The sequence below is a fragment of the Chelon labrosus genome (assembly GCF_963514085.1).
Source record: "Chelon labrosus genome assembly, chromosome: 1".
Lineage (NCBI taxonomy): Eukaryota > Metazoa > Chordata > Actinopteri > Mugiliformes > Mugilidae > Chelon > Chelon labrosus.
In genome coordinates this window covers 10,902,688-10,917,168 of record NC_140337.1, presented here as the reverse complement: position 1 = coordinate 10,917,168, position 14,481 = coordinate 10,902,688, and the positions used below count along the sequence as shown (strand labels likewise).

Sequence of the window (14,481 nt, the reverse complement as noted above, 5' to 3'; positions counted from 1 at the left end):
CCTGAACCCGATAGAACACCTTTGGGATGAATTAGAGCGGAGACTGAGAGCCAGGCCTTCTCGACCAACATCAGTGTGTGACCTCACCAATGCGCTTTTGGAAGAATGGTCAAAAATTCCTATAAACACTCTCCTCAACCTTGTGGACAGTCTTCCCAGAAGAGTTGAAGCTGTAATAGCTGCAAAAGGTGGACCGACATCATATTGAATTCTATGAGTTAGGAATGGGATGGCACTTCAGTTCATGGAATGAGTAAAGGCAGGTGAGCGAATACTTTTGGTAATATAGTGTACCTCCTTTTGTAACGAAACCAATGACGGAGAAGTTCTGGGTAAATTGTTATTTTTTGCATACACCAAGGTGACTGGAGTGAATTGCAAGAGGTATTTAAATAAGCTTGTGGTTACTGCATGGGAAGTTGTGGATATAAACAGCATGACATTTCATATGTAACATCACCCGTAAGTTGTGCAAGCACCTCTGCTGAGCAACTGTAGGCACATAGAAGCCACTGTTTCGTGAGCTAATGACTGCATAACTTAATCTAATGTTGGCAATGCAAAAGTATTATGGAACAATCAGGCTGTAGGTCACGTCAGCATTTCACTCAAACAGATTTTCAAACTATCAGGTATTGAAGACAACACCACAACACGAGAGAGTGCCACTTATATGGAGTTTACTCATAAACATGACACCATTTAAGGGAAGCATATGGCTATGTAGGCTGTGTGTATTTGTTAGCATGCTGCTGTTAGCTAACTGGCGCTAAAAACAAAACTACAGCTTATGATGTTGAATTTCTCACGTTGCATGCTAACGTTAGCTATGCAGCACTAAACGCAAAACTACAGCTAACATAGTTGAGTGTCTTGTTTTACATGTGACATGCTAACGTTAGCTAAGTACACTGACTAGGCTAAGTAGCACTAAAAGCCCAACTACAGCTGTGGCTAACGAGTAACTTTAGCATGTTGTTTTAAATGTGACATGCTAACCTAAGTAGCACTGAGGTTTAAAATGTATCTATTTCGTTATGATAGATTACATTTCATGTTAATGTTTGCTCAAATAAGATATGAAATTATCTTTATAAGACAAAAACAATGACAAAACATATAATGATATATAATGTAATAATAATGGCAAAATGTGAAAACAGCAGCTGTTAACATTATGACTGTTGTCTCTAGAAGAAAACAACTTTACTTGTGATTGTATTTTTCTTGTATACTCACTGCTAAGTTCAGTGAATCACTGACTGAAATAATAAATTGTTTGGAGGCCAATTTGAATTCAGCCCATGGCAGTTTTCTGTCCTCCATGCTCGGCACCGCAGTGTCACAAACAAGTGATAATAACAAAGTGACCTGTAACTCCCAGACTTAAAAGACTCCGCTCACAACAAAATCAATCTCCTCACTAACTCCGAGCTGATGGCTGCATCTAGGTCGCTTCCCAGACTGCGACTTGGCGGAGTCTGGTCAGGAGCAGATAAAGAAGCAATGTGCTTCGACTGAGAGAAACAAAGGCAGAAAACTGCAGACAGAGCCAGTGAGGGGAGAATAGAGGGAATCAGACAGGAATTGAGTACAGCGGCGTCCCGCGGCCCTCCGAGAGACTCGTGAGTGGCCTGAAGGTCGGCTGATAGATGATGATTGATGGTCGCCATCCGCCCACCAAGCCTGTCTGTGGAGATGGCCGCTGCGTTAGAGTGGATTCTATCATCAAGCAAACTGACCCCTTCATAAAGCTTACCAAGCCCAGTACATGCCCTTTGTGCACTTCTCTAATGGCCAACGTTGTTTGGAAGTGAGTGTCTGTAAAGCTTTAAAAAGTCGTACATTAAGGTTTATAAGAAAGTGAGTGCAAGAGTCTGCTTATTTGTCTGTCCATCCTTTTATGTCTGTGTTTGTCTCAAGGCATCTTTACGTGTCTGAGGGTGTTTCGATCTTTGTATGCCATCGTCTGCGGCCGTATCTGATCCTCCACCGGTGTCTATGTGTGTGTCTAGCCCTGTGGCGGCGTCTTCTGGCCCTCACAGTCCTCAGGAGGGGGTGGTGTCATTTTTCACAGTGACAGGCAGTGGCCCACGCAGGGTGGCCCCAGGTCTCCAGACTAATAGTGTCTGGCCAGAGTCTCTCTGCTCTTCTTCATCTTTGCTTCTACCAGCCACCAAGTGTGGTCCCTGAAGGAGCCACGGCGAAGAAATGTTCTTGGCATAGACTCCGTCTGTTTAGGGCTGACTGAGGAGGATCACACTCCAGTTTGGGCTTAGAAGAGGGCCGAGGTAGAGAGATAAGGAAGCTAAAACCACATTTAAATGGTTTATTACTTCTTGCATTATTCAGATAGGGATCACATCAGATTTATTTGGAACAATGCTTACTTTCAAGCACCACGTTTAAGCTTTCACTGTGCAAGTTTAGTTTCATTTCCATGACAAACCCACTATTGTGCTGTCTCTGTGTCCTTTTTAGCTCCACTTCAAAGGACCTTGACGCCTATCGCTCCCTACGGAGAAACGTTCCTGTACAACAGCCCTGAAAGTGCTCCGGTAAGACAGTGTACACTCCACTGGTGGACAGTGAGTAGCAGCTTACCAAAGAGGAACAGGCATTTCTCAGATCTTCAACACCATCTTTGCTGTTTCAGCCACAGCCTACACACTCAGCTTCCCTCTCACTGTTGATGTTGTCACCATGGACACATAGCAGAGTGGAAAATGTGCTTGTTTCAGTTTGGCCCTGGAGGTTAATAGAAATGTCACCTCGCCACTAAAGTTAACATAGTTTAGTCCACCGACGCGATAACGGCGTGAAAGATGGACATATTCTTCTCATCTGATGATAATCTCGTGTACTCTATAGGACCAGGGCGTTAAAGAAGGGCTGCAGAAGGGGTTCAAGGACAGAATCAGGAGACAAAGGTATGGTATACTGTATGTTGTAATAGTGCGGTCCTTCAATCTGGAGGTGGAAATGGAGATGTACAGAAAGAGAACTACTGACCACTGCTTTGGTTTTTGTGGTTACTAGTTCTCAGTGTAGCATATCTGTTGACGTTTTTCTAAGGCAATGCAGCTGCATGTGAAAATAAGAACAACAAAATAAGTAGTCACGTCATTGAAGCGCACAAAAAAAATAAAAAATCGTAATCTGGGGAGAATTTGTTGTTCCTGCCTCAGGTTTGTGATCATATGACTTCTTCAAGAAGGAGATTTAGATGTGAAGATCAATTCAACTCCCATGTCTGTAGGCTGGAGCAAGGACCAACAGGTTTAAACTTAGGTTAGCTTAGCTTACCTTAGCTTAGCATAAATACTGAACTGTACTCTCCACAAGGTTTAACATGCATCTCCAGAAACATACGTCCTATACAGTGACTATTACTAATTGTAGTGCATTTTACATCTGTTCCACATAACGTGCCTTAGTTGTCCGTGAAGCCACATTACCCTATCGACTGTGAGTTTGGTGGTAGAATTTGGCTAGGGCTAGGCTAGCTCCTTGCCCTTGTTCCAGTCTTTATGTTAAGCTAAGTTAACCAGCTCCTAAATACAATTTGTTGCCAATAGTCCACGACACAAGTCCACAACAATTCTGTGCTATTTTAACATGATTGTAGGATCACAATATTGACATATATATTTGTAATGGTGTTTCCCAACTGATGTCACCTAACTCATGTCGATCTGTGCACATGCAGAAAAAGAACACCTAAAAAGAAATATACCAAGGAAACCGAGCGCCCGCTAGCTCCATCTATCCGAGACTCCTATGGAGACGAGTACTCGACAGTGGACGAGTGTGCCAGTATTTTGCCACAGGCCTCCTCGGACCAAGGTTTTGCTGTGACCCCTGATGCTGCTGCTGCTGGTCCTGCGGCCTCTGGCCCCAACGACGAATCATTGATCATGGTGGAGTGCGACCTCTACTTGGAGTCCAGGGACGCTCTGGGAGGCTCCATTAAAGACGCACTGCCTGATATTTCTCCATATGCATGTTTCTATGGAGCCCCCAAACACCAAGTGCTCAAAGTGGGATGGCTGGACAAGCTGTCCCCTCAAGGGTATGTTATGTTATTTCTGGCTGGAGCTAGTTTCGCATGCAGCTTTGCATTGTATAGGAAGTGCTTTAAAGATTTACAGCATTTCCTGCTAAGATTCTCAGGGTTTGTACGCAAGCCTCCACCTCTAACAAGACGCACTTCAAATGGCCAGGAAACACAACCCACAGCTTCCGCTTTTTATTTCTTGCAGACCTGTATAATTTTGTACTTTCCCCCCACTTCCCTTTGTGTCTTTTATCCTCGCTGACCATTTAAAACTGATAAATGTTATTAGATGCAGAATCCCAAAGCAGATCCCTCCATATTGCTTGAAAGTATCGAGAGGAAAGGAAAAAAAACGTGAGAGATAACCTTGTAGTATTGAGATGTACAACGTGTGCTTTCATTTAGTTTGGCTTCCCTGGCAAAACTACATTTTCTGAAGGGAGTCTCTTGGCGCCGCATGTTTTCACCATTGCTCGAAGCCAGAGCTATCAGTCATTTACTTCCTTTTCATACTCTCCTTCACCACTGGATTTGCATAGGTTTGGCAAACTGCCCCGGAGCTGCTGAATATTCAAACCGAATGCGGCCATTTGTTTTGATTATGCTAATTGACAGCTGTTGATACGACTCTTGACGTTAATGAATCAGTGGCGGTCTTGGTGAAACAGGAGTACCTGCGAGGAGCAGATTACTGACTCGCTGTCTTTTCCTTTCTTTCCAGAAAATGCGTTTTTCAAAGGAGGTGGGTGAGATTTGACGGCGAGAGTCTGGCCTACTACAACAATGACAAGGTAGGTGTTTGGGGTGCGGGGGAGCACCCACATTTTACACGCTAATAGCTGCTAAAGCCTGAGAACATCTTGCACGCTCGAAGTTCCCTTCCCTCATCCAGTTTCCTGTCGACACACCCACAGCCTGCGTGCTGGCGAAGTCTGTTTCATTCTTCTGTTAGAGAAATCTGCACCACCAGAAGCAGAGCCAAGTTCCTAAGTGTTCCCTTCTTTTTCTCCTCCTCCTCATTGTCATCATCATTAGCTTGGCAGAGTAAAGAATGGGGGCAAGGACAGAGCGACATTACACCATGCGTGACGGGCCAGCACTCTCTGTGCCCGCCCAGCCGTACAGTAAAGTACATTGACGTTGGCACCTGACCAGTTCTCTTGGAAAGAAAGATGGGGAGGGAAAAGGGGGAGGGGGAGGGAAGACACTTGTTTCTTTTTTGCCTTCCTCAGCAGTTTCTCCCTCCCTGATCCTCTCTTCGTTCTCCTTCTGTCAGACAGTTTGAAATTTTTCGCTTGGCGCTGCCTGCCTCATCATCAGAGGAAGAGCGCGCCGGGTCCGGGCGGGGGAGAGAGCACGGCAGTTGAACAAGAAACTGCAGAGGATGCAGACGCAATTGGGGTGACAGCGAGTATTTAAGAGCCGAGTTTTTTTTTGCCGCAAATTTGCCTCAAGACGTCTCAAGTCGTGGAGAAACGCTGGGAATGTCAAAAATGGCGTTAATATCTTTATAATTTAGTCACTTATCTGCCTATCTGATAAAATTAACATTACAGCCACGATGTTGCAAAACCAAGATTCTAATATCTCTGGCTGGGGTTGCGGTATAGTAGATAAAACTGATGCTTCACACAGGAAATCTTGCTGGGGCCTTTCTGTGCAGAGTTACTGTGCTCTCTCTGTGCCGTGGCTTTTCTACGGATGCTCCAGCTTCCTCGCACAGTCCGAAGACATCCTTGTTAGGTTAATTGGTCATTTTTAAATTGGCCGTAGGTGTGAGCGTGAGTGCAAATGGCTGTCTTTCTGTGCTGACACGGCGGTGGCCCGGCAACCTGTCCAGGAAGTACCCAGCCTCGCGCCCATTGATAGTCTCCAGCCCCCCTTGGCCCTCTGAAGCGATAGTGCACAGGTGTCAAACTGATCCGATCCGTGAAAGGGCCGCTGTGGCTGCAGGTTTTCATTCCAACCATGCAGCAGCACACCTGACTTGGCTCAATCAATCAACTGAACTGCCTTCACGCAGTCATTTCAGGGGTCCTCTTGCTTGATTGGAACAAAAACTTGCCAGCCACACCCACTGCATGGGTGCTGCAGGGTTGGAATGAAAACCTGCAGCCACAGCGGCCCTTTCACGGATCAGTTTGACACCCCTACGATAGTGGGATGAAGTAATGTATGCAATTTTGAGTTCTGAAAGTCATCACACAGACACACATCATTGTGTGGTAACTAGGGTCGTATGAATCTTTTAAAGTTCCAGTCAACACTGCATATCTGATCTAACAGTGATAACAACAATTGAAAGTGTACCCATTCAGCATACTCGGCTAATATATATCATACACATTTTAGTTTGCAAATAATAATAACCTGTGTTATCATGAGGCAAAAATAAAACATAAACCAGAAACTGCCTGGAATGAAGAAATACTCTGAAAATCTCATAAACACACTCTCGTATGCATCCTTTTTTTTCTTGCTAGTCTTAAATCTGACATAACGTGCCTTGCCTTTATTTTCTCACTAATGACCGTTGAAGTTGTGCCATCAGAACAAATGCATTTCAGTCTGTTTGTGCGAGCAGTGACCTCGTACCTCCCTCCTAAGGCCGGCTTGTTTTTCGCTGCAGCAGCATTGCACAACATCACAATCAATGATGTGGGACCTGTCTGATGCCTGCTCGTTAATCACTTACTAATTATAGCCCTCCGTGCTCTCTCGCTCCCTCCGTCTCTCTCCCCCCCCCCCCCCCCGTTTTCTCTTTCCAATGCATTTGTTGCTTTATTTATCAGGACACGCACCGTCGACTGCGGGGCGGGAAATCGGCGGGGAGGCCGGCGAGTCAGCACTTTACACTCTGTGTCACTGTCAGCACAGACACGAGTCTTTGTAAAGATGAAAGTTAGCTTTTATGTGTGTGTGTGCGCGCGCGAGAGAGGGAGTGTGGATTGTTTTTTAGACTTTTTAAAGTCCTGCCAATGTGACTCCCCCCTCTGAGACAGCAGAGGGCTTTCGGGATGTTATGGTGAGGGGAAGGTTGAGTATAGTCCCCGTCATCCCTGCTTTATGAGGCCACCATGAGGCCCTGTACCACCCTCCATCCCTAACACCTCCGCAGGGTGAGATTGGGGCTAGAGGAAGAGTACAAGGCAGTTCGATGCCTTCACAGAGCAGAGACATTGCCGTACTGCATACCCATTTAGCATCTTGTACTGCCGTCACGCTGACAAGGGAGGGTCAGAATCGACACAACCCATCTCAAAGGAGTTGTTCTGATTATAAGATTATTCCAGTTGGAGAGATCTGAGGCTGGAGCAAATTACCGCAATATTCAACAAAAACAAGCAATCACTCACTGTGAGTGAATATGCTGCATCTCTCCTTCAGCAAACCTCAATTTATCTCGTTGAACTTTTATGAAGTGCTCCAAGTACAGGCAATTGTAAGAACTGTTTTCAATGGAAAGCCTGCTGGCGTCAAATGTGGTTGTGTTTATCATATTCATGTAGTCCACATGAATAGATAGCCCTCCTCTTGTTGTATTCATGACCTCGCTGGAATTCAACAGTTGTGATATAATTTCAGAAATGGTGGAGGTGAATGGTTTCAGTGTAGTTTTCTTTCTGATTTTATAAAATGTGGATAGTCCCAACTGAATCATTCTTCCGTTTTGCGTTTCCTACTAGAAAAAGTTATCTGGTTGTTAGCTTGCTAAGCTAGCTTTGTTGACTTCTTCAACGCTTGACTAACAGCGGTGTTTTCACAACAGTTGAAACAGCGAAAGTCAATTGGACAGTCCTACAACCAATCAAATCCATTTTATTGTAAACAAAATCAACTCAATTGCGCTCAGATTACGGGCATGACTATGTTGCTGATACTCACCAAATTATTTCATTAGCCCCACAGATCTTTGGCGGGCGTAATGAATTCCCAACAGTACTTAGACCGAAATTCCCCCGCTAAACGTTTGTGACCGTCCTGACTAGCTGTTCAGCACCCTTTGTTTACACGACTACCAAGGTGTTTTTTTTCCTTGCTACGGTTTAACAGTTGGCGTGTTAGCATGCTAACATTTGAGTATACCTATTGCAGATAATTGATGGCAAACCTGGAACACGTTAACTATGCAACTTAAATGAGAAGAGATTTTTTTTTTTTATCAGTAATGACAAGTTAAATTTATTAGAAATTAAACAAAAAAGCTGCCAAAAAGTTTGCCGCGATAAGCTAACGTAAACTAGCTTTGTAAGAGCCTGACAGAAGTGTGGGTGGGTCATCGATATCCCGACTCCTCGTGGCTCCACTCTAGGACCATACTGCACACACTCTGGCTCCAAACTGGCAAGATGGTGCTGCCCGTATCCCCGGGAAACTAGCGTCACTTTGGCCAATGCAAGGAAGTGGCGACATGTCCATATTTATACAGTCTATGATTTGACCTAACGAGGTCAAGCATTGAGCAAATTTCTTATAGATTTGTACAGTTATTACAAATCACCCTCAGGTCAGCCCTAAAAGCTTCAAAATAATAGTTACTATGTGGGCCTCGGAAGTTGCTGAACCTAGCAAGAAAGTTTCCAACAAGCCTACAACATTGATGACAAACCAATCTTGTTTTTTTTCCCGAACATTGAATGAAAACTGTCACAAGTGCAGAATGAGTTTGGACTCGAGGCCTTTTGTGCACTAAACTTTGCACTCCAGACATGATATGTGTTTTTTTTTTCTTCAGTTTACTGTGTTGTTCTGTCTGCTACACACAAAAACAAAAATGCCTATATGCTGAAACATTCCCATGCTTGTTCCCTCTCTCTCTCTCTCCCCCCCAAACTTTCAACACCCAGAAAACTCTTTTGTAGTTTAAAATCCTCCGGGATCTGTCAGCCCCAGACAGAACTAATCGCACTTAATCACAGTCGCAGCTTGAAGGTCTCTGACCGCGGTGATGTCATCACAGGGGTAGCAGAGGTGGCGTGGGAGAGTAGCGAGATCCTCAGTCTCACTTCTCCCCCTCTGCAGCATTGTATCCAATCTGTCTGATCAATCACGCCTTTCGCCCGATTTCGTCAACACTGGGATTGACTTGGGAGAACGCTTTGGGCCTGAGATGTAGTCTTCAGGGTCCTGATGCGGTGTCGTGTATATTGTGTGTGTCTCTGTGTGTGTGTGTGTTTGTGAAAACAGTCCAAAGCCTGGCTTCAGGGTAGTGAGGGATGGAAGTGAGGAGGATGGCTGGTGGGGATGAAGAGATGAGAGGATAGGGTGGGGGAGGTGGAGGATGAGGCTGGTTAGGAGGCCAAAGGGGAGATGAGGTTTTAGGACAGGGGATCAGTCTTTCAGTGTGTCAGTCTGTCAGATTGTGTGTGTGTCTGTCTGAAGCTGAAAAGCTCTCTTGCCAAGCCTGAAAGCTCCTCTACTTATATCTCTAGTATCTTCCCAACATGACTGTACTGATGCTTACTGTAATACCTCAAAGGTTTATTTTTTTAAACATGATCTTTTATTCATTGGGCGCTTGATAGAAAAACTGTAAAATGTTAGCAATTATTCCTTAAAGCTGTTCACTTGTAGTGATGAATTACTTTATCGTATCTCGGTTCCAAGTTTTAGTTTTATGATCTGCAGCAAAAAACAAAACAAAAAAAGGTTTTGATTCGCTTTCACATCTCTGGACAGTTTTGTTTTCTGTGTCAAAACAGGTAGCTGGTAGGAAGCAAATCTACCGCGCCTACTGTATTCAGCCTACAACCAAAGACGGACAACACCACTGAATCATATGATGAGATACATGTATATGTCCCAGAACATCAGAATATAACATGTTTAACATGTCTTTTGGAAATCTAACAAAGGAAGATGATATTTTTATTCATTTATTTTTAAATTCACTCAGTTAAAGAAGATGACACGTCCCGCTAGCGCTATGTTTCGGTTCCTGCCAGAAACTCATCGCACTATCTGATGTCTTAAGAATGTATTTGCTCCGAACAAATTCACTTTATATTCAGACATGAAGTGGCCTGTTTTGAGTACACGCCGCCTTAGTCATCAGCCAAAAGACTTTTAGGCTTTTAGGTTTTCCGCTCCTGCTGCATGGGACAACCTACAGTCTGATCTCAAACTTCAACACTAAGCATCCCTGAACGAGTTTAAAAAGATGGTGAAATCTGTTGAGTCCAGTTTGTCTGTGTGCAAATGTTTTTACTGAGCTTTTCTTTGTTACGACGCTCAGTGACTTTATGTAGTTTTCTCTTGAATCTGTGCTGTCGCCACTCATGGCCAGGTCTCAGTGGGACGAACCTGGTTAAGTAAAATAAATAAATAAATAAATAAATAAACCAGTTACATAATCATTAGGTTCTGAGATGTGGTAGTGATATTTTTCTATAAAAACTCACTATCACTGTTTCACTGTACAACACCCCACATTTTAGCACAATACCATCCATCCATCCATGTAAATCTAGTCATTGACTAGCTAGCTAATGCTACTAGCTAACTAGTAGCATCAGCTAGTAGTAACTAACGCATGCTAGCTAAGCATGTACCAATTAAAAACCCACACATTTAGGCGACAACGGAGCTAGAATAAAAGTACCGCTTAAACTAGAATTCACCAGGTTGGACAAAAACAAAACCCTAAATCAATGCTACCATAAGAATGCTGCTTACTAGCATAAGGCGATAACAAATTAGTTGGTTTTCTTTGTATACAGCCTGTTTTTGTTCCCAAAAATGAATGACTTCAGCTTTAAACCTAAACCTAACACTTGGAGATTAGATTTAACTCCCTGAAGACCGTATCTGATCCTCCTGGCGGGCAGGCCTTCACGATCACATGCCTCCACTTGTCAGTAATTGGTTACAATGGTTAAAATGATGTGTTAATTATGTGAAATATGACTTTCATCAAACCAGCTCCGCCTGGAAGCATTACTTCTACAGCTACATCTCACTCATTGAGGATGCATTGTCAGCCACACGCATTCTCTCCAAAGTGCGGTTTTCTGCCGTAGCCAGTTGGTGTCCTCATACCTCCACTGAAAAACCCTGATGCTTTTGAGACTCCGGAGCTTTAACTCCATTCTGGTGGTAAAACTCCTTCCACCCTTTCTTTTCTTTTTTCTTTTTTTAAATTTATTTATTTATTTTTTTTAACCCTCCTCCCTGTTTTCTCCACACGGCGCCTCCATTATTGTAGGCTTTAGCTCCATTGCTCTGCTTTAATTGTTTCCTGAAGTTTACCGGGTTGTTTTTGAGAAAGGGAAAAGGGACGACGTCCACGACGCAGGGTAGTAGTAGTGGTCGGTTCAAAACACAAAGGGAAGCGACGCTAGCCCTGCAAAATGACACACGTTGGGAGAGGTGAAATGAGCGGTGCGGGGATGGCTGGCGAGTGGGAGGAGGTCAGAGGGAGGGGAAGTGAGTGCGGAGGAGATCTCTGGCAGAGGGAGGTGAGTCGGGTGCGTGTGTTATTGGAGAAAGAGAGATAGTTAGGCCTCATTGCCTCCTTGGCAGCCCGTCCTCCCGGGATTAGTCTACAAACATTGCGGGCAGCTGCGGTGCGCGGCGCCCTGTCTGAATCCGCCGCCTTAATGCTGACCGCCTCTTTTCATCACGTCTCCGCTGACTCTGCTGTCGGAGTATTTACAGATGCACAAACTCGCAATTAAACAACTCTCTCCTCCATGACCCCGAAACTGGAATTAAAACAATTAATTACATTTAACCCATACCGGGGTATAATTATCAGAGCGCAGCTGCCAAGCTAATTCATCCACTCTCTTTAGTTTCTCCTTTCCTCCTCACCTTCCTTTAAATTGTGTCTAATTTTAGAGACAGAAAGAGGGAGATATTGGTGTGAAACTCCCTGGGAGAGAAATGCACAAGGCTTTGTCGGTAATTAGGTTGAGCCACTTCTTGCCATTGTTAACATCCTGCTCTAATATGAGAAGGACCCCTTCTTGACCCTCTTAGGCGTCTTCATTTCTACATGATGTCTCTCTTCTTTTTTTTTTTTTTTTTTTTTTTATCACAGATTGTCTCTTTGTGTCTCCCCGCGCTCTCTCCATTTTCTTTCTCTCACTTGTCTCCTTGGCCTTTCACACAAACCTAATTTTTTTTTTTTTTCATTTCACGCTCCCACCATCCATCCATCCCTTCCTCCCGCGCCCGCCCCCGCTCTCCCCAACCGACTGTGCCGGCTGGTGTATTTTTGGCCGCGTGGTCTCTCGAAATAGGCTTTTGTGGATGGCAAGGTCGCCGGCTTAATTAAGAATGGCGAGAGGGAGTCAGAAGTTCACTTCCTCGCTCTTTCCTCCTCGCTTCCTCCGCGCTCTCGTCTTTGCGGCACGTGACCGTGGGATGGAGCAGTAGAGCAAACACGCGGCCCCCGCGCGATGCAGTCGTCGCGAGCCGTTACAGTTCCACTGCGGAGAATCAAAATTCAGGTCAATCCTGTTGAAGAGATGAAAAAGGAGTCATGTCTGTCTTTTTTTCATACTTTGCAATGATAATGACATTATCAATATGAATAATGCAATGTCTGCTATGACCCCTTTTTTCCACCCTTTTCAATAATCCAGTGATTTCCACCCTGCTACAGGAGCATAATGTTCGCTGTATCGCAAGGACATTATAATCTGAGATGTTCTCAGACTTTTCCAGCTACTTTAAGGGGCATCTGATAGCGGTACCATTCTGTCCTGGCTTCTTCAGTAGTGCTAATATTCAGGTTTTCCTTATTTTGTCCCCTTCTGTCTCGCTCACATTTACAATGACCCACTACTTTAATTGCCATTGTCAGGGGAGATTGTAAAGAGGGTCATGAAGTCTCCAGTGCAACATCCTCCTTATTTGGATGCCTCCACTCGAGCTTCTGGGGAAAAAAACATGCGGGTAATGAAACATAACCAAATCCCACTTTGCCCGAGCAACTTCCCGTGCTTTGCACCAATCCCCAGCGCTGCGTACGCATCTCTTTTTTTAAATACTTGAGAAGTTTGTTTCCAGCTTTGTTTCACGACGTCTCAAGATCATTTGACTTGGCTTGGCTCGAACCGCGTGCAGCTCATTTTAAAACATAATAGTGTGGCTTTCCTGTTTGCATTCCTGCAGCTGCCTTTTGATCCAAATGCTTCTTGTCCAAGAGCCCTGTGCCATTCATCAAAGTTATTGCTTGGAAAGGAACAGGGTAGCTATTTCTGCAAATAAATTTGACGCCGCATTGATGGGATATGGCTCTAGTTTGATGAGGATGTCTGTCGGTGCTGTTTCAAATTGAATTCAATCCTTGCCGACGGTAATACAACTCAGAATTACACATCTATTGATGCAAACAAAGCGCTGGAAAATAGTAATTGTGGATCCACAGACGCAGATAATAGGAATAAGCAAGAATTCAATAACATTATTAGCATGCATGAAGCTGCGTGCACTTGTGTTTATTTACCCATTTAGTGTGTGTTTTGGCAGCGTGCTTCATCTGTCTGTTTATTCGTCTCCCCGTTTAGGAGATGTACTCCAAAGGTATGATCCTGGCCACTGCTATCAGACAGGTGCGAGGACTGGGTGACAACAAGTTTGAGGTTGTCACCTCCCTTCGGACTTTCATATTCCGGGCTGACAGAGAAGGTACAGCAAGTGCACTCTTCCCTCTTTGTTCTGCATTTCGCAGCCATCTATCAGATACTCATTCTGTTCTTTCTGCTTGTCAGTCTGCCTCTGTCACTCTGACCGTCTGATTCCCTGTCTAGCCTTGTTTTTCTCTCTTCCCTGTTTCGCAGCCTCTCCCTGTCCTTCACCTCCCTTTCTGTTTGTTTCTTTCTCTTTGCACTCATTCCCACCTCACTATCTAAATGCCTCTGTGCCATTTTCTTATTTCCTCTGTTTTTACAGTTTTATTAGAGGCTTTGCATGACTCATAATTATTTTGAAATTGTTTCTTTGTACACATGTTAAGATTGCTGTCTATTTCCTGTCTGTGAATTAAGTGCAGAGGTGTGGTGTTCAACCTAGCCTAGCATAAAGACTGAAGAGGAGGGCAAACCAGTGTCTTTATATAAACATATAGGAACAAGGCTTCCATGACGTGACCCATAACATATCCGAAGAGCAGTTTCGAAGCGGAGTGTGGTGACTCTGGGCCTCGCCATCTTGGCAAACCTGACTCCGCCTTCCTCCTGGCTTGTCCAAATATGGTCAAAGAGGCGGTGCTTGAGTGGAGCTGAGGCAGAATGCTAGCAACATATCAAAGCTTAAAGTTGTGCATAATTAGTGCCGTGGCCTCTTTCGTTAAACATGTGAGTTGTATAAAATTCACCCCTTATGGGAAAAGTAGCTATGGACGCCAACGCCCATCTATTTGGGCGAGGCTATACACGTGTTAATGTCCGCTTTACAGTTGGACATTTTATCATGGT

At 44.4% G+C, this 14,481-nt stretch overlaps 1 protein-coding gene across 1 annotated transcript in view; it reads left to right on the top strand.

The window, feature by feature from the left end:
• arap2 (ArfGAP with RhoGAP domain, ankyrin repeat and PH domain 2) overlaps positions 1-14,481 on the top strand; it is a 132,209-nt gene that overhangs the window by 7,947 nt on the left and 109,781 nt on the right. Inside the window, exons 4-8 of the mRNA XM_084548431.1 lie at positions 2,482-2,558; positions 2,872-2,930; positions 3,710-4,072; positions 4,779-4,848; positions 13,573-13,693. Of these exons, the coding sequence (XP_084404557.1) occupies positions 2,482-2,558; positions 2,872-2,930; positions 3,710-4,072; positions 4,779-4,848; positions 13,573-13,693 (690 nt within the window). The remainder of the gene's footprint in view (positions 1-2,481; positions 2,559-2,871; positions 2,931-3,709; positions 4,073-4,778; positions 4,849-13,572; positions 13,694-14,481) is intronic.